Below are 25,537 nucleotides of genomic sequence, written 5' to 3' on the forward strand. Positions count from 1 at the left end.
CACACCTGCAGATGATGGGTGTCGAGGCAGCACTGGGCTCTTCTGGGGTACACTCTTCCCCCCTCAGCTCCCTGGCTGGTCCCTGCCTTGCTTAGCCTCAGAAACCCTCTCTGGTTTCTTTTCCTAAGCATAAGCCTTACTCCCGTTGTCATGGTTACCACTTCTGCTGCTGAAGTCCTGGTGGAGACAGCAAGTGGCCTCAGAGGGGTCTGGATCAAGCCTGGTCTCTGTGCTGGCCTCACAGAACAGGAGTTTTAGAAAAGAACCAAATAGCAAGGCATTTGGGTGCCTGGGAGTAGACAGTACTCAGGGTTGGTCTAGAGCACCCCAGATCTTTGTCTCTGTCTCCCCACGCCCCTTTCCCCTTTGATCTGAGTCAGGGTCTCATGTAGCCCAGGCTAGCCTCTAGCTCCCAATATAGCAGAGATCTTCGAACACCTGATCCTGTCACCGAGTCGATAGGTGCGCGCCACCAAGTCCAGCCGCTGAGACCTTGTTTATGGAGCCCATGGTTGGCAGAGCGGGCAGCTTCCTGTTATGGTGATTGAAGATGGCACCCGGGAAGCTGGTCTTGACTTTTCTCCCTAGAGAGCTCAGTGGCTCTGGCAGGTTCCACACTGCCCTGGCCTCAGTATTTAAACTTTTTAAATGGGCCATCAGCAGCACTCACCTGGAAGGGTTGCTGGGCGGATAGAGTGGCACAAGCCAGGTACTCAGAGCAGTAAGTAGGTGGTGGCTGGCAGCCAGGGGTTCTCTGCTGTGCAATGTTTCCCTTTTACCCACAGCACTCTGGCAACATCTGTTTGCTTTTAACTGGCGAGGTTGACTTTGGTCCTTGGTTACAGTGACACTTGTCAGCTTTCCCCCACTGGAGCTCACCCTTCTCTTGTAAGTCTGACTGTTCTCCTACACTTCCTTAAGATTTTGTTTCTAAGCTGGGTGTCGGTGGTGCACACCTTTCATATCGGCATTCAGGAGACAGAGGCAGGCTGATCTCTGAGTTCAAGGCCAGCCTGGTCTGAAGTGGCTTTTAGGACAGCCAGGGCTACGCAGAGAAACCCAACTGGGAAAAAAAAAAAAGATTTTATTCTTAATTACATGTTGAGTATATCTGTGCACATAAGGGCAGTTGTCTGTGGAGGCCAGAAGAGGATCCCCTTGGAGCTGAGATGACAGGTAAGCTGCCATGTGGGTGCTGGGGATTGAAATCAGGTTCCCTGCGAAAGCCACTGAGCCATCTCTCCAGAGCCAACACTTTCTCTCTTTGGAAGAGCCGACTGTCCATTAGCAAGAGAGCAGGGACGTGAACTCTACCTAGGGTAGAGAGAATCTATGTGAATTATTTGGAAATCTGTAATATCTATCTGCCTATCTACCCATCATCTGTCTATTTTTGAAACAAGGTCTCTCTGTGTAGCCCAGGCTAGCCCCAAACTCATCATCCTCCTGTTTCAACCTTCCCGGTGCTGTGATTCCAAGGTGTATCACCATGCTTGACTCTCCCCCACTTATTTGTTAACTCTGCTGTTTATTTGTGCTAGCATGAACTCATGTGTGTTTCTTTCGTACTTTGGGCCCTACAGTGATGTCACCATATTTGCTCACCTTGCCCTAGGTCCACCCATTGGAGGCTTTGTCACCTTGTCCCTGTGTGTCAACACGGTTGTCTTCTCTGGAGGCCTTTCTCAGTCTCTGTAGATGGTCTCAGCTCACCTTGGAGTTTCCTAAAGTTTCCTGGCTATAAGGGGTGTCATTACATCCAGGCTGCCTAGGGAACACCCTTGGGGGTGCTTTCATTTAAAGAAGAAGTTTGGGGAGGACAAAATGGCTCAGTTTGCAGAAGTGTGTATGTGGATCTCAGAATCCCAAGGTTGAAGGAGAGAACTGACTACCAAAAGCTTCCCTTGGATTTTCACACCTGGACTATAGAGCGCACACACGTGTGTTCACACATACACACACAAATACACACACACACACTATACACCGATGAATAATGATACAATCCAATGACAAGTTAACTTTTGCTGATTAAAGCATTCGTTGGGATGTATGCCACCCCCTTCAGTCCCCTTGGCCTCTTGAGCACTGGGCCATCTTGTGTCCCCCAGTTGGTGCCAGCATCTTCCAGGTCCTTAGGAAAGCCTTATGTCCATCCGGTTGAAGGCAGAAAGCACAAGAGGCTGACACTCTTAATGCTGAACCACCTCCCGTCCCCATGCCTGCTCATGGTGGGACATCAATAGTTCCTTGAGGACAGGACCTTCAATGATTGTTTAGACTCAAGAACCTAGACTGTCAGTGGGGACCCTGGCTCCTCTTCCAAAGTGACACTGGTCACCCTGGCTAAGTCAGATAAGGGTCAGGCATAGAGAGCCTGATTCAGCCACTGTGACTAGGTCACTCAGGTGGTCTAGCCTGGGCCTAACAGGCAGGGACACAGCTGCCCGAGTGTCGGTGTGTGACCCAAGTCCAGCCACACCTGACACAGGCACATCTCACGAGTGTTGAGTGGGTTGGAACCCGGAGAGGTGCCAGACTGAGCAAGGAGCGAGGACAACACTCCAGAGTAAGCGGGGTGCTTCCTAGTCCCTCCTGTCTCCCCACAACTCCAGGCTGACAGTCAGGAAGCCTGAGCTCTGAGCTTACCTGACTCTAATCGTGCCACGCCCTGCTTAAACCTTCAATGGCTCCCTCTGGCCTCCGACTTAAAGTCCTCACTGCGGGACCTGCCTTACGAGGCCCGGGAGATCGCTCAGACACACCACGTCATGCTTTAATAACATCAAATTGCTTGTGGCTTCCTTGCACAACTGTGGTTTCACGCCCCCGCGCCGGCTCTGCCTGCCCGGCTCCCTCCAACTGCCTCTCTGGTTCTGCCTAGTACCGAGAGGCAGCCCAAGAGGCTTCCCCTCCTCTAGGGAAGCCTTCCTTTGGAAGCTTTGCTCACTTAATCATTCCCCCTGTGTTCTTCTTCTAAAGTCCCCGCTATGAACAACCTGACATGGAAATCCAGGAGAGGTAAATGCTTGGGATTTGAAATGGGGCTTCTGACTCCTCTTGAGGCTTTTGCTGTATGACTTTGAGCAAGTCTCTGCCCATCTCTGAGCTTTAGTCTCTTCATGAGAAAATGGGGCATTCCCAACCCCTCTTTCAGTTCTGCTGTCTTTAGCCTATGTGGCCTTAGGCAGGTTTGGTCATTGAACTCAGCCTCAGTTTTCCTCTTCCATAAAATGGGGATGCCCACAGAAATTCATGAATGCTAAAACTCCAACATGACAAAACTTGTGAAAGGCTTTGTAGCCAGTCGCCCTCCTCTTCTCCACAATGGCCACACACTCTGGAGTGGGAGGGAGGCTGACAGCTGCTCTCATTGGCCCCCCCCAAACCCTACAGAAGCCTCGAGATCAAAGGTGATCAGGCCTGTTGCTGTGGAGGCTGGGGGCATCATGCTCCTGGGCTCCTGCCTATTCCTTCTCCAAGGGAGATACAACACTCTCCCTTGTAGAAGCAGCTCTATTTAAACACTGGGACTCCCAAGGTCCCCTTTACTCCCAAAGGCAGCAACAAACTCCACTGAGCATCCAGGAATGAAAGCCAAAATCACTTTGAACCATCTGCAACTTTATTCCAGAGCAGAAATAAGTCATTTTCTAACAATAAATATAAAAAAAATAATAATAAGTTAAGGTTCAAAAACAACAACAACAACAACAACAAAAAAAAAAACAAAAAAAACAAAAAAACAAAAACAAAAACAAAAACCAATAAAACAAATCTGTAACACTGACAGCGACAGTTGTCCAGAGGGGCCGGAGACGGGGTGGCTGGGTGGAAAGTCTCCTGCAGGTCCGGCCAGCCCCAGCCCTGGGAACGTCTGTTGCAGGGTATCCTCTGTCCCCAGCCCTGGCAAGGTCTCTGCCACACACTCACTCTTTCCACAAGTATAAAATATATATTTTTAAAAAAACCTCAACACAGCCAAGCATCCTGAGAGGGCCCTAGGAAAGCAAGAAACTGGCCCTCGAGGGTGGAGGGCAGAGCCCTGGGTCTGTAGAAGGCACTGGGAGACTGCTGTGGCCCCACCCAGCCAAGTCCAAAACCTACCCTCTAACTAGGGGTGGGGCTTACAGTGCCCTAGTCATATGGTCCTGGGCTTAGTGCTTAGCCTCAGCTCCTGAGGTGGCCTCTTGGGGACAAAAGATGATGAAGTGGAAACATCCCTCATCCCTCGTGGATCCTGATGGTCTTGGCGGAACTCTAGCCTCCTGGAATGCTGGGAATGCCACGGCAAACTGTTAAGTGCTTAGCTGGGTTCTTTGCAGAGAAAGAGAACCCTGACCAGCATCCAGGCATTTCCTAGCTCATGCCAGGGTGTCATTCAAGAGCCTCCCTGCAGAGTCCTCAGGGAGGCATAGGCGAGGAAGACAGAAATAAATAAAGTTCCAGTGGCCCAGCACCAGGTCGGCAGGGAGATCACTGTGGCTCTTCAAGTATTGTTGGTCAAGGTGGGGCCCCGGCCCCGTCGGCCTCAGATGGGAATTCCCACTGTGTTGACCTGGTCCTTGAGTCCCAGCAGGCTGTAGGCAATGCGCTTCTGGTGGCCAGGAAGACGAACTCCGATCCTTTTGATGTCACTGTGGGTGAAGAGGAAGAGAGGGAGGGTCAGGGAGAGGGGGCGCTTTGCAGACCTGTGGTAAGGGGGATCCAGTTATGGAGGCTGGAGGGTTCATATTCTAGCATGGTCTGCCACCCATCCAGAGTTGAGAACATGATATGCTCACTCAATCAAGTCTTTACAGGGGGTCTGGGATAGGTGCTTTGTGTGTGTGCATGTATTCACATGTGTATGTCTGTGCACACGTGTGTACATGCACGGGAAAGCCAAAGCACAATCTTTTCTTTCTTTCTTTCTTTTTTTTTTTTTTTGGGTTTTCGAGACAGGGTTTCTCTGTGTAGTCCTGGCTGTCCTGGAACTCACTCTGTAGACCAGGCTGGCCTCGAACTCAGAAATCCGCCTGCCTCTGCCTCCCAAGTGCTGGGATTAAAGGCGTGCGCCACCACTGCCAGGCTTGCCAAAGCACAATCTTAACTTAGGAGCTGGCCACTTTATTTTGAGACAGGGTCTCTTGGCAGCAAGCTCAGAGGATACGTCTGTCTCCTCAGCACTGGGATTCCAAAGGGCAGCCACTGCGGCCAGCTTCTTTTTGGTGTGGGGTTTGGGGGATTTGAACTCAGTTCCTCACGCTTGCCAAGCAAGCACCGTGTGGCTGAACTTTGCCTGGCCTTAGATGTTCTTACCCATCTTGCAGATAAGGGAAGTGAAACTCAGAGAGATGTAGAGTTTTAGATTCTGAGGCCATTCAGCTAGGAGGTGCCGGAACTAGTGACTAACTACACCAGTAGTAAAGAAATGTCGCCCTGTCTCCTTCCCTTGCTGGTGAGCTCCATCCCTCCCCCTCTCTAAGCAGCAGGAGGCATCTTTAGTTGCTAATGAGACTTTAAGTCTAAGACTCTGCTAGACTCTAGGGATGAGGCTCACACAGGTCACCACAAGAAAAGGTTGCCTTTCCTTGTGGGACTCTGCGGGACAATAGTGTCCTACTGAGAGTTAGGATTCAGTGCCAGGCTGATGATAGGTCCCAGGGGCCCCACAGGGATAGACTGTCCTGGCCTCCCCACCCCACGCCCTATTCTAGGTAGAACCATGTCAGCTCTCAGGAGCTGTCAGCACAATGTCTGTTGCTAACTCCGGGGAGTTTTTCTCTTCCACGGCCCTCACCCGCCAGCCCTAGCTCATGAAAACACCCAGGTTTTTACGGGCCAGCTCTTGGCTGTAATTGGAGCTAATTATACGGTACAAGCTCCAGGAGTTCGCAATGCTGGAGACACGACTTTCCCACAGGCTTGGAAAGAGCCGAGCATTGAGCAGGGATGGGCAGACCCAGGTGGGGAGGGAGGGAGGGAGGGAGAGACTGCTCCTGCTGCAGCAAGAAGGCTGGAAAGTAGATATGGGGGAGAAGCTCTCAGCCTACCACCTGGTGGGGTGGGATGTTTTGCATGCCCCTGAAGGGACCACAGTGTGGGGGCCTGGGTAAGCGCTGAGTAACCAGAAAAGACAGGGTACTGGGCAACCCCAGACTCACTGGGCCTGATCCCACCCCGTGCAGCTGAGTAGATGGGTATGTATAGGAACACCACTGTAGGCCTTAGCACCCCTCCACCTTGAGGCCCTCTCCCAACAAAGCGGTTCCTTTTTACGAAGACAAGAGGCTTGGGTGATGTATTTCTAAGCAGTGAACTCCTTCCACCAACCAACCAACCAACCAACCAACCAACCAGCCAACTAACCAGCCAGCCAACCAACCAACCAATCAATCAACCAACCAACCAACCAACCAGCCAGCCAGCCAACCAACCAACCAACCAATCAACCAGCCAGCCAACCAACCAACCAACCAACCAACCAGCCAACCAACCAACCAACCAACCAACCAACCAGCCAGCCAACCTCCCTCCCTTGAGGCAGGTCTCGCTGGCTAGTCCTAGCTGGCTTGAACCCATGCTCCTCCAACTCAGAGACCCACTTGTCTCCACCTACCTCCCCAGCAGTGTGAATAAAGCCCACCCTTTCTTGACCTACAGACAGAACAATGCACTAGCCTGAGAGTCACAGACAAGCCAGGGTCCAAGCTGGTTCCTGCCCCAACCTCCGTTTCCCTCTCAGGGACCCCAAACATGCATCCCATTAACTCTTGTGCAGAAAGGAAGAGACACAAGTCACTCTGTACCCTGTCTCTCCTCTGAGGCAGAAATCCCACGAATGTAAGTGCCAATGAACACCTACCTACAGTATATGTGTGTGTTGGGGGGGGAGGGGTGTAAGTGCCTGTGAACACCTACTGTGTGTGGGGGGAGGTAGGTGCCTGTGAACACCTACTGTGTGTGTGGGGGTGTATAAGTAGTGCCCATGAACACCTACTGTGTGGGGAGGTGACTGCCTGTGAACACCTACTGTGTGTGTGTGGGGGGTGAGTGTGTGAAAACCTACTGTGTGTGGGGGGGTGAGTGTGTGAACACCTACTGTGTGTGGGGGGGTGTATAAGTAGTGCCCATGAACACCTACTGTGGGTCAGGGGAACATGATAATCCCCAGAGACTCAAGAGTTGTATCATTCACAACCAGCGACTAGATTCTGCTTTTTAAGATCCATCCAGTTGTGTGCGTACAGCTCGAACACAATCCGGAGCTTTGACACTGGGCAGGGCTGCCTTTGGGCCTGCTGTTCTGTTCAAGGTAGAGGCCAATAAAACATTTTCTATACTTTCTTAAAAAGCCGATGTGAGCTCATCAAGCTCATCAATCCCCACACAGCATGTCGGGAACACGGGCGGAGAACAGCTGGAGGCTACAGGGGAAGAGGCCAGGTCCTTTGAAAGGGAGGCTGGAGCAGAGCAGGGCAGGGTACCTACATCCTGACCCTAGCAGGAAGGGAGCTGATTTCCCCTGTTGCCCGCTCTTGTTGGGCTCCATGGCATGGTCAACAGTCTGTGGGTTTAAAAAATGCTCAGATCCAACCCCACATCCCTGCAGGGCATCAGAGGCAGCTCCATGAGCCAGTGGGTCTGACCACAGGAGGAAGGAGTGCCGGACGACTTCCGGGCTTTATCCAGATACTTTCCAAATAACCCGTGAGCATGCACACCGCCTGCCTGTCTGTCCAGGAGCCAGTCCCAGCTCGTGGGAAAGGACTTTGTGAGGGGTGCCCCGGGCTATTTTGGGATGTCTACGGCCATGTGTTTCCTGTAAACCTGCTCCATGCCCTCGGTGCTGGTCACAGAAGAAAAACTGTGCTGTCCCAGGGGAGGGGAGGGGAATACGGGACCTGATGGAACCCAGGGGTCTGACCCTGGTTGCCAAGGAAATGAGAGGGACTCAGGAACCAGGGCATAGAACTATGATTTACAGGATCCTAAGAATGGCAAAACAGAGGAGATATGGATACCAAGGTCTAAGTCAGACCAAATCGCTTGCACAGCAGACATGGGACATAAATTCAGGTGTTGTCTGCAAAGCCAAAGTCTGAGTCCAGCCGCTGGCTGGCAGCAAGAGGTATCCTAGGACCTGAGATTTTCCTTCAGTATTCTTATACCTCCCTCTGGTCAATTTTCCCGGTCTGATTCCCATGACCCGCCATTTTCTCGGGTTGGCCACATTCATGGTCAGCAGGCCAAAAGCCAAAGGCCCCAAAGAATGTTTGTGTCTAAGCCCAAGTCCCAGAACATCTAGAGCCCAGGAATATGGGAGGCCCAGGTCACCTCCTCTGAGCAGTTCCCAAAACCTTCCGCCCCAGGGCCTGTTTCTGCCACGGCCTTGGACACTTGGATCCTGGGCTGTTGGGATCTACAACTATTTTTAGAAGCAGAAAGGCTAAAAGGACAATGTTTTATCCCTCCAGGGACGGAAAGAGCTGTCCCTGCCAAGGCTGTTCGGAGAAGGGTCAGTGATGGAGACGGGGTGGGGCCAACAGTGAGAAGAGCTCTGAGGACTAAGGTCCAGAGCCAGCAGGGAGCGAATGCAGGCCAAGAATCAGCCACACAGGGGGAGTGGCCTGGGAGTGGCACCAGGAAAGGGATGCAAGGCTCTGGGTCCTGCTTGGTCAAGGCTAGACTCTATGCCCCTGTTGGCTGTAGAATTGGGGGAACAGGTAACCTTCCGAGTCTATATAAGCAACGGTTCCCTGCACTGTAGCCCAGGGTGGGCAAATACATGACATGAAATAACATACATGACATGACAGCTTTGGGCTGGCTATATATCATCAAGTCTTCCCATTGTGGAGGGAGAGTCTGGAAGGGAGGGCACCCAGGAAAGAGAGAGAGGTATATGCACACACACCATACCCACAAACATACCATATACACACAACAAACACCCCACACACACACCTCCACAAACACCTACACACACACACACACACACGCACTCAAACACATACCACATATATACACACCACACACACATTCCACACACCCTCACCACACAAACATACCAGTCACACACACACCACAAACACACACACCACACACCCACATACCCGTACACATAATATACACACACCTCCACACACACCCCACAAACACACATTACACACCCACACACATACCACACAAACACACACCAACCACACAAACACACACTACACACACACCAGACACACTCCCCACAAACACACACCCACACACATACCACACAAACACACACCAACTACACAAACACACACTACACACACACACACACACCAGACACACTCCCCACAAACACACACCCACACACATACCACACAAACACACACTACACACACACACCACACAAACGCACACCCCATACACACCATCGAGGGGGAGTGACACAGAGATCTGAGGCTGTCCCCAGTGAGCGGTAGGCAGAGTCACCAAGGCGTGTACTCACTCGTTGGACATTTGCACCACTTTCTCAATGGCCGTGTAGCCAGCCACCATGAAGTGTTCCGTGTACTGTTGCATCTTGATACTTTCCAGCCACTCGGACACCGTGCGGAAGGGGACTCCCTCTGAGCCACTGGTGCTGGGCAGCCGGATGGACACTCTGGGATGGAAACCCACAGATGAAGGCCTGCTGGACATGGCTACCCCAAGCACCTACCCTTCTATCTCAGGCAAGGCATACAGCTGGCTGTGCCTCAGCTGCCTCCTCTGAGCCACTGAGGAAGCCCAGACAGAGAAGGATCTGCAAGATTCCTGGCTTCTTGGTATTATTGCTGCTGCTCCATGCCTACCATCGCTAGAAGCTGTCCCACCACGCCCCCCATTACTGCTGGGACTCTGGATCCTAGAGTCTCGGTTTCCTCATCTGCATAGAGCCCACCTCAGGATGCTTCAGCAAGTTAGGAATACGGCTAACGTTCAGCCCAGGGCCTGCCCACCATTTGAGCTGATTTCCTACTGAGATTACTAGGCCATGCCTGGCTAGTCCTCTCCGCTTTTTGGTTTCTGGGGACCGAACCTAGGGTTTCCATGCATTCCAGGCAAACAATTTGCCGCTTGGTCACAGCCCCGTGTGTCACTTCTGAGCCCTATAACAGCCCTGACTCCGATTCCCACTAGCCATCCAGTCAGCCTGAGAGGCCAAGGAGTCCACACGAGTAAACATGGATGCCAGTTACCATAGGCACGGGACGTAAAAGACTCACCTGGGATCGAAGTCAGCCAGGGTCTTGAGGGAGTCGGGAGCTCGGATGAGCTTGTCCAGGATGCTAACGATGTCAGCAAACTTGGGCCGGCGTGAGCGATCCTGCTGCCAACACTGCATCATAAGCTGGTAGATGGCGGACGGGCAGTCCATGGGCGTGGGGAGCCGGAAGCCGTCGTTGATGGCTTTCATGACCTAGGGGACACAAGCATCGGGGTGGCCTTAGCAGGGGGGAAACCACATGGAACTACGACAGAGACCTCCCTTGGAGGCCCCAACATGGGAATAGAGAGGAGAGCCCAAACGGATAAGCACCCTTTCCTAAGTACAAACACAGTTTTAAAGCCATCCGTGGGGCAAGCGCTGACGGGCTGTCTCAGGGCCGCAGAGGTCAGCCCCGTGTACCCCACAATTCAGCCTCCTTCTATCTCTGCCCCCACAGATGGGGCCTCTCCGTGTCTTAGCCTGTCTGCCTTACCATCTCCTAGGTCTCTGCAGGGATATGACCCCTACAAGCAAAATCCCCGGCCTCCAGTCTAGGCAAGGCATCAGGTACATGTAAATGTGCATACATATATGTATATACACATATACACACACACACACACGTGTATATGTACATACACATCCATATACCTACATGCAGATATCCACATGTTCATATCACACATAGGTATATACACATGCACACCACACAGGGGCTCGTACACACACTCCTCCCTTTGGTTGCCGTTGTATTCACTGTAAGCAGAGGCTGGGTTCTCCCCATGGCAGTCCACAAAACAAGGACCTGTGCTGTCTCTACTCGATGCAGATTGACCCCAGAGTAAGCCTGTCAGGGAGGGCCCCAGGGTTTGGGAACTGAGGGGAATCTGACAGTGGATGGGTTTGGGAGAGAGAGGGGCTTACCTCGTGGTTTGACAGCTCCCAGTATGGCCGCTCGCCGTAGGTCATCACTTCCCACATGACAATCCCATAGCTCCACACGTCACTGGCTGAGGTGAACTTGCGGTAAGAAATGGCCTCCGGGGCTGTCCATCGAATGGGGATCTTGCCGCCCTGTAGGAGACGCAGCCCAGTTACCCCTGTCCCAGCCAGAACTCAGCACCCTTCCCCTTTGAGCTCAGAGACTCATCCTCGGCCCCTCAGGCCCCGAACCCAGGGTAACACGTGTGTCACCTTCGCGCCCTCCCTCCACACCCTAGGTGTGACCTCCCGGTCTCCGACTCACACTAGTGGTGTAGGTGGCCTCAGGGTCGTCCTCCAGCACACGAGACAGGCCAAAATCAGACACCTTGCACACCAGGTTGCTGTTGACGAGGATGTTGCGGGCGGCCAGGTCCCGGTGCACGTAGTTCATGTTGGCCAGGTACTTCATGCCGGACGCGATACCCCGCAGCATGCCCACCAGCTGCAGTACGCTGAACTCACCATCCTTCTCCTGCAGAGACAGGCCCTCAGTGCTGACTGGCTCCAGGCACCTAGCCTCTCCCTCCCCACCACAGACCGTGAGCTTACCCTAAGGAACTTGTCTAGCGCTCCGTTCTCCATGTACTCCGTGATGATCATCATAGGCTTATCTATAGGGCACGAACACAGGAGTGAGTGAGGCCAGTAACCACGTGGGTGGGGGGGCAGCCAAGGTTAGGAGGTCCCAGGAAGCAGCCCCTTTCCCTGACCGCCTGGGCCCACCCCACCCCCCAGCACGTCCCAGGCCGTACATTTAGAGACAACGCCCTCCAGGCGAATGATATTGTGATGGCTGAACTGGCCCATGATGCTGGCCTCACTCAGGAAGTCCACCCGCTGCTTCTCAGTGTAGCCGGCTTTCAGTGTCTTGATGGCCACGGGTATCTCCTTCTTCCCCGAGGATGACTTTAGCGTCCCTTTATAAACCTCTCCAAACTCTCCTGCAGGCGGGCAAGGTGTGAGAGAGAAGCCATCTTTAGTTAAGCCTGGGCACTGGGCAGGCCCCATCTGAACCAGTCAATCTGTTCCAGGCACACAGTAGGTGGGCCAGCCTCACCTGCTCCAATGACCTTCTGCCTTGCAACACAGGATGGGTGGATCTCGGTGGTAAACTTGAGAACAGCCTGGTTGGGGTCTTCATAAGTGTGAGGGTCCACATATGTCTTCAGGGGCTTTAATTGTTCTGGAAGGGGAAAAGAGAAGCTGAGGCACAGGTCAGGGAGGAGTACCTGGGAGGTGAGGCCCTAGAGAAGGGGAAGCCACAAGACTAAGAACCTCAGGATGATTTGGATCAAGGAGATCCAGCCAGAAAGATGCCAAATGGAGCCTCTAGGTCCACCACAAAGCTGGGACCACTCCTGAGTAGGGTATATCTTACCTGACTTAGAAAAATAGACGTCTTCAGAGGACTGGCGGGCCCGCAGGTTCCTCCTCCTAGAAGAAACCGGGGACAAGACACACGTGGTCAATACAGCCTGTACTGGCCAAAAGGACATCCCAATCATGCTATGGTCCTACAGCCCCCGTATGGGGAAGAAGGTAAGAGGGAAAGCAAGTCCACTGTCCCCAGTGGCTACATATAAGTAGACATAACGAGCCATAAAGAACTAGGTAGCTCATCCTGCCCACTCATCTATACCCTGTCCCATGTCCAGGGGAACCGTGGACACTCCATTAATGAGGAGCACACACAATAGCACTGACCACTGTGGTCGCTAAAACTGTCCATCCCACAGGGTTCCCATGGGCTTGAGCCTCTCTGCCTTTCTGAGCCCAACCCAGACCCTTGTGGAACCCGGGAGGAGGTTTGACAAACCTTCGATGGATGAAGAAGCCAACTCCCGCCAGCACTAGAAGCAAGACCACGCCAACAGCCACACCGCCGATCACCGCCATGTTGGCAGATCCTTCCGTGGCTGTTAGGGGAGACAGGCTGGTTGAGAGTTCACTCCAGATGTTACAGACACACCCTGCCGCACCCAAAGCTCTCCTAAAGGACATGAGAAGCCTAGGGACCAGCAGCATGCGGGGTGCTCTACCTTCAAGTTTCCTAAGAGTTTGTTTGTTTGTTGTTTGTTTTTTTTTAGATAGGGTTTCTCTGTGTAGCCCTGGATGTCCTGGAACTCACTCTGTAGACCAGGATGGCCTGGAACTCACAGAGACCTCTTTTGTGTGCCCCATGGCTTAGCATGGATTTTTTTTTTAATTCAGAACTATTTTTTAAATATAATATATTCTAGTCGAACCCAAGGCCTTGCGGATGCTAGGTAATTGAGCCATACCCCAGCCCAACTCTCGTGCTTTCTAGGCAAGCTTTGAACTCAGGCACACCCATGTCAGAACCGCAGCTTCCCACAGCTCTTAACACTACCCAGAACACACATGGTCCTACATGTCTGTCTCAGTGCTGACTACACCCACATACGGCTGTTCCGTGCCCTGGCTAAAAGGAAGGGCATTTCTAGACTTCTGGACCCACTTCCTCCTCAACAATGTCCGACTTAGTTCAGGGTCCTCTGACTCACATAGTGTCTGGAACTCATGCACTTTGCTGCCGGCGCCCTGACCCTCCTGCGTCAGTGCCTGCACCTGCACCAGGTATGTAGTATCAGGAGCGAGGTCATTGAGGGTCACAGAGAAGCCTTCCGTTCGGCGCACATTATAGCTGTTGGCATCCCCCTGTGGTGGGGAGAGGAGAAGGCAGTGAAGCTAAGAACCAAGACCCCACCCCGAAAGGTGGTTTCCTGTGTTATCCAACCAGGCAGACAGTCTCAGGAACAGGAAACTTCGGTACAGGAATACAGACTCACCAGAGGCCAGATAGGGAATATACATCCCCAGGAAAGTCTTAATCCCAAGAAGCCCATTCTAACTGGCTCTGAGAACCCAAAACAGTCACCCCTGTAAGCTTCTGTAGTGCTGCCCTGGAAGACTTCAGGCCTCAGTTTCCCCAGACACAGAAAGAAGGAAACACCTCCAAATTGCTGTGCACTGAATATCGCCATGGCCTGTGGCAACCTTCATCAAGTTACCTTCTTGTGGTAGGTGACTTCGTACTTCCACACACGGCTCTGCTGTGGCACCGGGATGCTCCAGGTGACAGTAAGGGAAGTGGTGCTTCGGTCCTCCAGCCTCACCTTGGGGGGCTCTGGGCAGAAGAGGGAGGGGAGGAATGTGAGAAGCCATTCAGGGGTGAAGCAGAGAGACAGAGTACCATGCCCTTCAGGCCCTGCCTGGGGTTCTTGGATTTCCTGTTATAGATGCTGCCCTGACGGCAGAGGCTAGCCCATCAGAGTTGCTCTGGGGACGTTCATGAACATATAAATAATAACTAAGACACTAGCTGACTGTCACTGAGGTTTTCTGGAGATCAAGCAAGGCTTGAAAGGCCTTATATGGTATATTCTATTTCTGTGTGGTGCATGCATGAACCCATTTGCATGAGTGCATGATGGTATGCAGGCATGCATGTTAAAGAGACAGATTCACTGAGCCTGGAGTTCTCATTCAGTCAGGCTCGAGCTTCAGGGATCTGCCCATCCCCACGACCCCGGCGTTCAACCACACGCAGGTGTTTGCCGGGTACCACAGTGCCGAGGAGCCAAACACAAATGTTTGTGCAGCAAGCACTGTACTGAGTGAGGCATCTTTCCATTCCCTGGTTTAAAAAAAAAAATTATATTTTCAAGAACATCTCTACTTCTGAAAAAAAAAATTTTAAAAAAAATCTCCAGAAGTAACTTGCAGTCCGAGGGCTGAGTGACTCGTCCATGCATGTCACTGGGTGTGAGTTCACATGTGTGCACATGCACACGTGTGGGAGTACGTGCATGTGGAGGTCAAAGGTTGTCTTCTTCCACTGTTCTCCACCTTGTATTTTGAGGCAGAGTCTGTTACTGAACCCAGACTTGACCGTATCAGCTGGGGATCCCCTTGCTCTGCCTCTATAGGTCTTAGGGATCCAAATTCAGCCCTCAAGCCTATGCAGAAAACACTGTAACACCTGAGCCATGTCCGTGTTTTCCTTTGCCTCGCACCAGCCTTGAACTCATTATGTAGCTGAGGATGGCCTTGAACTCCTGACCTCCCTGCCTCCACCTTCAGAACATGAGTGTTGGGATATGCTGTCACACCTGGCAGGAGTCTTAACTATGTATCTCTGGCTAGCCTGGACCTCACTATGTAGACCAGGAAGGACGGAACTCTTAACCACTTCCTGTTGCTTCTCTGAACACAGCTGAGTCCCGGGTTCCTATCCTTAAGTCTCGCCCAGGCAGGTCCCCTTGGATAGTCGCTACCACCCCTGGGCTCACCTGTTTGGTTAATGCTGACACTGGCAGTCCGGAAGCTTCGGCTAGTCACCAGGTCTGAGACGCCATTGCGGGCTTCAACAGTGAAGGTGTAGTTCATATGAGGCTCCAGGTCAGTGACTGTCACACTTGTGCGGGTCAGGGCCTGAGGAGATTCTGAATACTGCACACTGGCCTCACAGGGCCCACACTCGCCAGACTCTGGCCAACACTGTTGGCAAGTGACGCTGTAGACAATGTCCTGGCGGCCACCGGTGTCCTCGGGGGCTGTCCAACGCAGTTCTACTCTGGCACCCATGCCGATGGCCGTGAGGTAGTGGGGGGCAGAGGGTGGACCTGTCCAAAGAGTGGAGGTCAATGGAGCTGCTCCTCCCCCCCCCCTCAGCCATCCCCTCCCCCATCTCTGTAAGACTCACGTGTGCAAGGCACGGACAGTGGGTCCTCAGGTGCCCTGAAATAGCCTTCTTCACACTGGCAGGAGGTGGCACCCTCGGTGGATGGCAGGGTATGCTCCGGACACTCCAGGCAAGGGCTCTCAGTCGCTTCAGACTTGAAGAATCCTGGAGAACATGCTGAGAGGCACAAGGAGAGATAGGAGGTCAATTCCGTATGCCGTTCGTGTTCTCGCTGATAGAATATCACACCCATCCATGGCCAGCGTCCTCTGGACACCAAAATAACCTGTCTCAAGTGCCCCCAAGTTCCCCAAACCCCGGCACATCAGATGCCAGCTGCCTCTTGCAGAAAATGTCACACCTTCAAGTATAGCGCTGGAGGGCCACAGCTCACCGTCCAACACACACACACCTTCCTGTAACCTGCTTTGTGCAGACTGGCCCGGCGGGATCTCAAGTTGTACAGATTCTAACTGACCAGGGTGGAGATTTTATCTGTGTACCCCCCCACCCCTGACGAACCAGCTGGCCTTGCCCAGTCAGGATGCCCCCCTGTCAAGGCCCCTCCACCCTAGGACTCCATCACTTTCCTGTTCCAGGGCTGGCCTCCAAGAATCAGGAAAGGCCGGGCCCAGCTCTTTCCCTGGACTCATTTCCAAAGCCAGGTCATTTCTCCTTTCAGAGGGCTGCCAGGAAGTACCTCTTCCTCCTCCTTCTCCATCCTGGCCAGCTGGCTAGAGGGTCAGGCACCTGACTCTGGGGGCTTCTTCCTCCCACCACCTTACTCTGCTCCCTGTCCCAAGCTCTTTCCTGGCTTACAGGCAGGAAACTGCTCAGACAGGAGGCTCACCTCACAGGACTGGCCAGGCCCTGGGTGGCTTTGGAAGAGGCTGTTCCCGGGTCCTGCAATGCCCGCTTTCACTTTTTCTACAGGGAGGGTCCTGAGGCACCATTAACTTCCTGCACCAAATCCCCAGCCCCACGTGGTTCATGGATGCGGAGGTGAATGCTAACACTCCAGTACAGAGAGGAAACGCACGTATGACATGTCCGGATAAAGTGGCCGGCAGAGGTCAAAGAGTGTGGCCAGGCCTCTGCGGAGCCAGAGAGGATACTTCGGCTGGGGTTTAAAGGCTGTGTAGAAGTTTGTCAGGGCTAATGCTTTAGAGCAAGGAATTAGGGTTAAGCAAGAGCTTGTCACACAAAAGGTATGAGCAGCCTTCTAGATACAAATAGAAGGAACCGTAGCAACAAATAATGCAGAAGAATGCCAGGCAAAGAAGTCTGAGAGCCACAGGCTGCCCGACAGGTGCCACTCCATGCCTGATATAGAAAATGGCAATCACACGCACTGTAAGGAAAAAGCCCTGGACAAAGGCTTCTGGATGTGAGGCAGGCCTGGCCCTAATGGCCTAGGGACAACCCATCCAGGGAAGCCAATTTCAAGTCCCCTGCCCTCATCGGAACCTTTGACCAAGCCAGGCTGGAAATCAGATTCCCTCTCTCCTTGGGAAATATAAGTGTAAGGGAGATGGGACTGAGAGTGACACAGGGCTCCTTCAAGGGCTAGCCTACACCCTCCATCTGCTAGAAGTCAGGCAGACAACATCCTGACTCTTTGTGGTCCCTTGAGGTAGCCCAGGCTGGCCCAGCAGACACACACAGAGTGAACTTGGGTACCTATTGGGAGAAGGGCAGTTATTCAGAAGCAAACAGCAAGACAAAGGTACCCACCCTGAATCAGTTAACCTGCACAAAGCTTGAGTTCCTAAGGATGAAGCGCCTACTGTGTGCAGGGCCTGGACTCCACATCTATTGATTTAGTATTCAAGGGGATCCTTTACATGTGGGTGTGGCTAGTAGCATCTACCCCATTCTGCAGGTGAGAAGGCTGAGGCTCTGACAGGCCAATTTGTTCAAAGTCTCAAAGCCAAAAGGTAAACTGAGGATGCTTGAGCACCTCTCCTCTAGCCCCCTTCCTGTTACCAGGACTCCTCAGTTTGGAACAAAGTTCAGCGTTGGTGCGACAGGAATCCGGCTGACCCCTTCACCACCAGGAAGTCCAGGAAGCAGCCTAGAGCGGAGCGCCCACATCACCAGGACCACCCAGGGGGCTCTGGAGTTAGCTACACACATCTCCAGGCTACACATCTGTGTAGCCTCCTGGTGGGTTTGAGAGAGCTGTGTCTCTGGCTTCACTCCCGTTACATCCTAACATAGCTGTTACAATACGAAAATAGCTCTCTCCTTCGCCTAACTTTCACACCAAAATGAGACGCCAGAACACCAGGCCCTGCTGGTCCCGGCTTCTCATTCCCCTAATGCTCTCACTTAAACCCAGCGACACCTGCAAGAGAGTAAGTGTTGGTTCACTGGGGACCAAGGTCAGGGGACTGGTTGATGGAAGGTCCAGCCCCAAGGCTCAGCCTAAGAACGGGGTCACAAAGGCCTGAGCCACCAGCCAGCCTCCCCCTGGTACCCACATCTCAAGCCAGGAGAGGAAGTTGGGGAAGAAATGGGTTCTATTCTTTGGCCCCAGTGCCTGGGGGTGGCCTGCCTAACGGCAGGAAAAAGGGAATTTGGAGAGATTTCCGCTGCGGATATGCCAGATAATGCAGGGGAGGTGGCGTCCACGGGGCATGCTCTTGCCTGCTGAAAACACAGTGGCCCCCTCCTCCTCCAACCACAGAGCTCTGGGCATCCACAGGCCCTGCCTGCCAGAGTTTGCAAGTGTCTGACGAGTCCCAGAACAGTCGGGAAGACCACCAAGGACCCTAAGAATCTCCTAAAATTCCCCAGCGTCTAGGGAAAGCAAGCAACCACGGTGTCTCTCACACAATACACCCACCACCCCCAAGTACCACCCCGCTTAACTGCTCTATAACCTTCACTAACTGCTCAGTTTCAGGGCTCCTGGTGAGCCAATGGGACATTGATTGCTCAGGTTCAAGTTTACCAAACAGAAACAAGCCCAACCTACGTGTCTGGCACAATGCTGAGAACTGGGCTGTGGCGGTGTGACTGAGCGATTAGCATCTTTTCAGCTCCAGGGGAATTCACAGCCTAGCTTTTATGCCTCATTTGAAATTATCTGTGCACATATGAGGATCCTCTGTGCTCTCCTCTACCTCTCCCCTCCCTCCCTGAGACTGGCAGCTCCGAGGGAGCAGGAGTTGGTTTATCTGCCCCGTGTGTGGCGCAGCACACAGGAGAGTGAAGGAGGTCTCAACGAACCAGTCTTGAATAAATATATGAAAATGTGAATGAAGGGTGAAGGAGTGAAGGAAGGAGTGGAGGAATGAAGAAATGACTGAATGAAGAAATGAAGGAGTAACCGAATGGTAAACTCTCGGTCCACAATGAAACACACCACGGGCTGCAGAAGCGCCTCCCCAGGAACATCATCCACTTGGACACCCACCCAGCTGGCACGAGCCTGACTTGGGCACACCTGGGGCACCTGTGGAGTGCATCTCTGGCTCCAACTGCCTGGCAGGCCTGGGCCACTCCAAGCAGAACTGGGCCACAGGCACTGCAGCTAGGGCTGTACCCTGGTTTTTCCAGTTCCCAATGCCCGCCCCTCAGGTGGCAGTGCAGGGTGACTCAGGGACAGACGCCCTCTGTGTGGTGCTAATCCAGCTCCTTGTGGAGCCCCTCCCCAGGCCCTGCCGCCTCCCAGACTTTGGGTGGTAAGGTCGTGAGGTCAATAGGTCAGTCCTGGAGGCAAAGGGCCTCCCCAAGACAGGAGCAGCTGGCAACCAGAACATCACCTCGCTAGCTCAGCCATGCACGTGGAACCTGGACTTTGTATCCTGAGAGCGAACATGAACTGAGAGTTACTGACCCAGGGAGTGGAAGGGGCCCCCAACAGGCCCTGTGGTGTCTACAGGAAAGGGGAGCCCCATTCCCAGTTCTCAGGCTCCATCTCCTCTCCTGTATGCCCCAGGCATATCTGTGGGAACATCCGCCACCTAGAAGATAAGCTAGGCTCTCCTCCGCCCACCGACTCCCCCACCTCCAGCCTTTATCTTATTTGCTTTCTCTGCGGGCCTCCTTCTTCCGCTCAGGGGACCCACTTACCTCCGGTAACTAGGGAGGGGCTGAGCCTGCTTGGCGGGGCTATTAGGGCACAGAGATCAGAGCACAGGGGTGAGGCTGGGGGATTGCCACCATGACCCTTACCCCTGAACTCCACAGAAATATGATCTGGTATGACTATATGGAACGGGGGGGGGGCGCATGTGCCTGAGAACTACTATCAATAGATAGCTCTTAGATCCCCCAGTCCTACTGTAGGGCAAGATCTGTGGGGCCTGGGCAGGGAGTCCCTTCTCACTATCACATGTAAATCACATGTAGTATATCGCATGTAAACCACATGTAATAGCTCAGACAGAGCTGATCATAAGGTGGCCAGGTCCCTCAGAGCCACGTACAGACAGTAAGAATAAAGCCCAAAGGGGCACTACCATAGTTACAGGGCTCCACAGACAGAATTGGGGATGGTGTACCGCCATCTCCTCTCTGGGCCTTGATCTCCTCATGTGTAAAATGGGAGAGTCCTCACCCTCTCTGAGTGCATTGCGGACTATAGATCTTACCTGAGAAATGTTTACTCTGGTACCTGGCATGAAGTGTCCCTGCATATGAAAGGTGGCTATGAAACCAGAGCCAGGCAGGGACATCCTCCAGAGGCTGGCCTTCCAGCTGCTGGGCTGAGCCTCTGGCCTAGGCCGCTGGCCACCTGCTCACCTGGCTTCTGTCTCCCTGGGCTGAGGCGAGGTGCCAGTTGGGGGGAGGTGGAGGGGCTGCAGAGGCAGAGGCAGGCAGGAAGCAGAAACAAAGCAGTGCCTTCCCTCCCCCCCCCAACCCCCCACCCTGCCACCCCCAGAGAGGGCAGCCAGCCTGAGTGGCTCCACAGTTCCCTGGACAGAGCTGGGGGTGGGCTGGCTCATTCCTGACATAGCTCGCTCCGGGTAGTGTGTGGCAGGGCAGCATGCCCACCTGTCCACCTGGAAGGCACATCCTTTCCGCTGACCACTTAACCCTTTCCTGAGCGGCTCCAGTCTTCATCCCAGGGAGAAAACCTCCAGGAAAAACAGATCCACAACCTGATGACTGTGGAAATGACCTTGACTTGGTGCAGGATGACCTCAGGGTGCCACGCCCCCTGTCATCAGTAAAAGCTGTAACTGAAGCACCTGAGGCTCCAGGCAGGAGAGAGTCAAGTGAATTGCTCTTGTGCCCCCCCCACCCCCAACTCACATCCCCAACACACCAGCAACGGCCCTCCAGTCACCCAGCCCCTCCCTCTGGTGAAGCCCCAGTTCTGATGCCAAGACCTGCCATCCCAGAACTGCCCAGAGAGCCCATCTCAGTGCCAAGAGCTGAGTCAGGGATTCCACAGGATCTGGTCATTTCCTGTCCTACTTCCTGACCCACGGCAGCCTGGGCACTGTTGTGCACCATGAGTTAATAAACCCTGACATAGCTGTGTGATTCCAGGCAAACGGAGCCTCAGTTTCTTCATCTAGTCAATGGGACTACCAAGAGTCTCATACTCACAGAAAGAGCACACCACTGTTAATCCCTCAGTACCACTGTCCCAGCCTGCTGAGCAGCACGGAGAAGCAGGAATTTTGAAATTAACTGTATTTATCACGATTTCCTGCCCATGCACTCTCGGGCACTCACACATTCGTGTATGCCATGCATGTGTGCAAGTCAACTCCGTGAAGCTGGTTCTCTGAGAACTGAACTCAGGTTGCCAGTCTTGCACGGCAAGACCCTTTACCTGATGGGAGGGGCTGCTGAGAGGCAGAGCCAGGGCTGTAGGTGGCTAGAGCTAAGAGAGTTATGCCAGCTAAGTCAAGTGCCCCTCTGGGGATTGGTCTTCAGGCTGAGCGAGCCTGAGTCCTCCCAAGGGGGGCTCTTTTATAAGCTCTTTCTAAACAAGCTTGCCAAGAACCCTGATCCCCACAAGAAAAGGGAGCTAACTCACTGCATGAAGACCCTCCTCCTAACCCCCACTTATCTCTACAGGGTCTGAATCACCAGGGTGGAAAGTTTTCAACCACCCCTCCTCCAGCCCTGCATTCTTGTGTTAGGATGTCATGGAGGAGGAGCTCCTGGGCCCACTCGTTGTCCTGTCCTGCACCCCCCCTTCCATGGTCATTGTCTGAAGCTGAGAGTGTGCATCTGAGGTCACCTAAGCAGGGGGCCAGCTAGGGAAGGGGTCTCACTCAGCAGAAGGCAGCTGGGAGGAGTGGGGTGATGGGCGGTCACGTTGCCAGAAAGGCTCATAGGAAACCCCTCATCCAGGGAGGGGGCTTATGTTCTGTGTTAAGCAAGGTTCTGAGATCTGCCCAGGGAAGCACCCAGACCACCTATTAGAAAGGCTTCAGGGTCTCCCAGCCTCCTTCGTGGAAAACTAGATCTATAGGTGGAGGTGATTTTTTTTTAAATCCCATTTTACTCAAAGGAAAGCTGAAGCCAGAGGTGAGGAGGGAACTCCTCAGCCTAGGGTCAACCATCGGGCTAGGCACGGAAGCCCCTACCCCCCAATTTCTCAATACCCAGCTTATCACTGGGAAAGCAGCTCCCCAGGGCCTTTCAAAGGTCAGCAACATTCCTCACGCACACGTTCTGTCCCAGTTGCTTCCAGAGACATCCACTACAAGCCCGTTGTACATTTCCGCTGTCACAAGCCTTGGCTGTCCCCACAACTTCCTGTGTGTGAGCTCACTAATGCCCAGACCTGTTCTCAGAGAGTCACCCAAATAGGGCCCTTTGCAGTCTCCATATGTCATCAATAAATCCCAAGAGAGGATCTCGGGGTCCAAGGCTCTCCTGAAAGCTGACTGCACCCCACTTCACAGCTCCCCCCAATACACTCCAGGTGATTCCAGCATACCCTGGGTCTGAATCAGCACACAAATAAACTGCATGAAACAATGAGCCGAAGCCCAGAGAAGTTGGGCAATCTGTTGGAGGCCACACAGCAAGAGAATCAGAAGCAGCTCCTGGGAATGGACTTCAGAGCCTCAGCAGAACAGCAACTATTCAGGGGATGAATCAAAAAATAACAACCGCTCACCGGTATTTATGTGTCAGGCGCTGACGTAAGTACTTTACGAGCATATGAGGTCATGTGATTATCACAACTTCCCCCCAAGACAGATACTATGACCCTCTCTCTCTACTTTACAGATGATGAAACTCAGGTCGGGGAGTGAAGGAAATGCGCGAAACTAGAAGCCCTGGGAACTGGAAGACAAGCTTGGTCATCCTAGAACCCTAACCCTGGCTCACAGCCCCCACAGGGATCTTCCGGTCACGGGAGCACCACCTCCACCACCTGAGACATCCACTAGAGCAGCCACATTTCCAATGTACTAAGGTGTTCCAATCCCAGCGCCCATGACCTCCTACCCCAGCCGGGCTTCCCTGCCACCCCAGGAACCCCCACCCCACTCACCTCGGCAGGCATCCTCAACCTTCTCATAGCCTTCCTGGCACACGCACCGTCCGATGGGCACCAGCCACTCGCCGTCCACCGTGCAGTGCATGAGAGGCCCCTCATCCCTATTAGGCACCACGGCATTGTCCACGCAGGTACCGGCCACCCTGGCCAGGGGTTGTGCATCCGAGACGGCAACAGCAATGGTCTCGGGAAAGCGAGCCAAACTCTGCAGCATCTCGGGACACTTCTTGTAGTAGACCCGAACGGAGAGCAGCGCCACGCAGGCGCCAATGTCCTGGAAGGCCAGATAGAAGCCCTTCCGGGTAAGGGGCCCCACCATGCGCTCCTCCACGTTCAGCTTGACGTTGCGAGCCTCGAAGTCGCTACTGACTGTGATCTCGTCGGGGGCGATGGTGTCGATCTTGGTGAACTGGCGCTTCTGGAAGTTGGTGCCATAGTCCACGTCTGATTCTGCATAGTAGAGGTTGAAGGTCTCTTTGCAGGAGCTGGCGCCACCCGGGAAACTGTTGCAGTCTCGCACCGTGAACTTGAGCTCAATAAAGATGCGTTCGGCTTCCTCCCGGTACACCCAGTTGGTACGGAGCCAATTGTCCTGGTCACCGGACACCACGTTGCATACGGAGTACATGTAGATAGGCATGTCGTTCATGATATTCTGCATTAGGTCCCACTGTGTGTGCGTAACAGGTGAGGGTTAGTGGGGGAGGGAGGGCAGGGACTGGATCCCATGGGCATGGCTTCATAGTTTTTTCCCTTTCCGGTATTGTTGTTCTGTTGAGAACAACATGTAGTCCAAGATGGCCTCAAACTCACTGTGTCATGAGGGATGACTCCCAACATCTAATCCTCCAGCCTCTACTTCTGAAGTGTTAAAATGACAGGTATGGACCGCCACACCCAACTCTCCGTTCTTAGTGCCTTCATTCTACAGGGAAGAAAACTAGGGCCTAGAGGAAGGCAACCAGAAAACAGCCAAGGCCAGGACTAGATGACTGTGTGTCTTTTTGGCCCTAATGACTGGGTACTGAGTCAGTCTCCCCATCAGTGTGCCTGGGCTAGAGTCTGGGGCACCTGCACATCATGTGAGCCTTCTAAACCCAGCGTCTCCATCTCTACAATGAGAGCGGAACTGTTGTAAGCATACATGACAAAACGCTGAGCACAGAACAGGGGCGCTCGGGGCTACAACCACACGAAGCAGCTAGCACGTGTCACCGTGTAGGGTCATTGCTGTGTGCCATGGGTGTTGACAGATACAGTAAGTGAGGACAATGGATGACCCTCCCAGCACCTGATGGTGATCAGCTCGTGTTGACAATATAGTTCAGGCTCCTCCATGGTGCCCGGGAGGGGCCATGTTCCCCTATGAGCTTCACGTCCCCGCTATCATCGTCCCCGCTATCATCGTCCCCGCTATCATCGGGGAACTTGGCATATGGTGACACAAGCCTGGCTTCCAGGGCTGTGTTCTGAACTCTTCAACAACTGACTGAACTCTGAGTCCCCAGGGCCTCCTTGGCAAAAAGGGTGGTCTCAGGTGAAAGAAATGTGTGAATAAAGGAAAGAATACAAGTCAACAAGTAGGGGCTGGAGAGATGGCTTAGTGGTTAAGAGCACTGACTGCTCTTCCAGAGGTCCTGAGTTCAATTCCCAGCACCCACATGGTGGTCCACAACCATCTGTGATGGGATCTGATGCCCTCTTCTGGTGTGACTGAAGACATATATAATGTAAACAAACCTTTAAAATAATCAACAAGTGAATAAATAAAGGCGGAGGCCTGAAGACCCACATGCCTGGGGCTCAGTTTCACTGTATGTAGCGACTGGGTTGGATAAGGCTATCTGCCTCCAGCCTCCAGCTAGATCTTCCAGGAGCCTAGAAGTCTTTTCAGGATACATGCAAATCACTCAGATCTGGCCAGCAGTAGGAACTGTCCCTAGAGATCCCCAGAGACACACCCCTCTCCCTGCCTCAGAGTCCCAGGACCAACTAACTTATCATGGGTAACTTATAAGGGAAACTGAGGCCCAAAGCACAGTAGTGTGTTTCCCAAAGTCCACAGCCCCTTGGACTAGAAATCTGAGGTCAGGACAGGACCGTAGAAAGCATAGCAAAGCCGGGCGGTGGTGGCGCACGCCTTTAATCC

General features: G+C 53.2%; 1 protein-coding gene across 1 annotated transcript in view; it reads right to left on the reverse strand.

Moving 5' to 3' along the window:
- Positions 1-1,069: 1,069 nt before the first annotated feature.
- Positions 1,070-25,537, reverse strand: part of Epha2 (EPH receptor A2) — a 30,331-nt gene continuing 5,863 nt past the window's right edge. Inside the window, exons 3-18 of the mRNA XM_034503069.2 lie at positions 23,383-24,058; positions 15,927-16,082; positions 15,514-15,846; positions 14,233-14,348; positions 13,726-13,879; positions 13,017-13,116; positions 12,579-12,634; positions 12,258-12,383; positions 11,953-12,141; positions 11,750-11,811; positions 11,463-11,672; positions 11,141-11,290; positions 10,233-10,426; positions 9,473-9,628; positions 2,650-4,637; positions 1,070-1,314 (exon numbers count right to left, since the gene is read on the reverse strand). Coding sequence (XP_034358960.1) covers positions 4,532-4,637; positions 9,473-9,628; positions 10,233-10,426; positions 11,141-11,290; positions 11,463-11,672; positions 11,750-11,811; positions 11,953-12,141; positions 12,258-12,383; positions 12,579-12,634; positions 13,017-13,116; positions 13,726-13,879; positions 14,233-14,348; positions 15,514-15,846; positions 15,927-16,082; positions 23,383-24,058 — 2,784 coding nt within the window. The 3' untranslated portion in view covers positions 1,070-1,314; positions 2,650-4,531. The remainder of the gene's footprint in view (positions 1,315-2,649; positions 4,638-9,472; positions 9,629-10,232; positions 10,427-11,140; positions 11,291-11,462; positions 11,673-11,749; positions 11,812-11,952; positions 12,142-12,257; positions 12,384-12,578; positions 12,635-13,016; positions 13,117-13,725; positions 13,880-14,232; positions 14,349-15,513; positions 15,847-15,926; positions 16,083-23,382; positions 24,059-25,537) is intronic.

This window comes from Arvicanthis niloticus, chromosome 5, assembly GCF_011762505.2.
Source record: "Arvicanthis niloticus isolate mArvNil1 chromosome 5, mArvNil1.pat.X, whole genome shotgun sequence".
Classification (NCBI taxonomy): Eukaryota; Metazoa; Chordata; class Mammalia; order Rodentia; family Muridae; genus Arvicanthis; species Arvicanthis niloticus.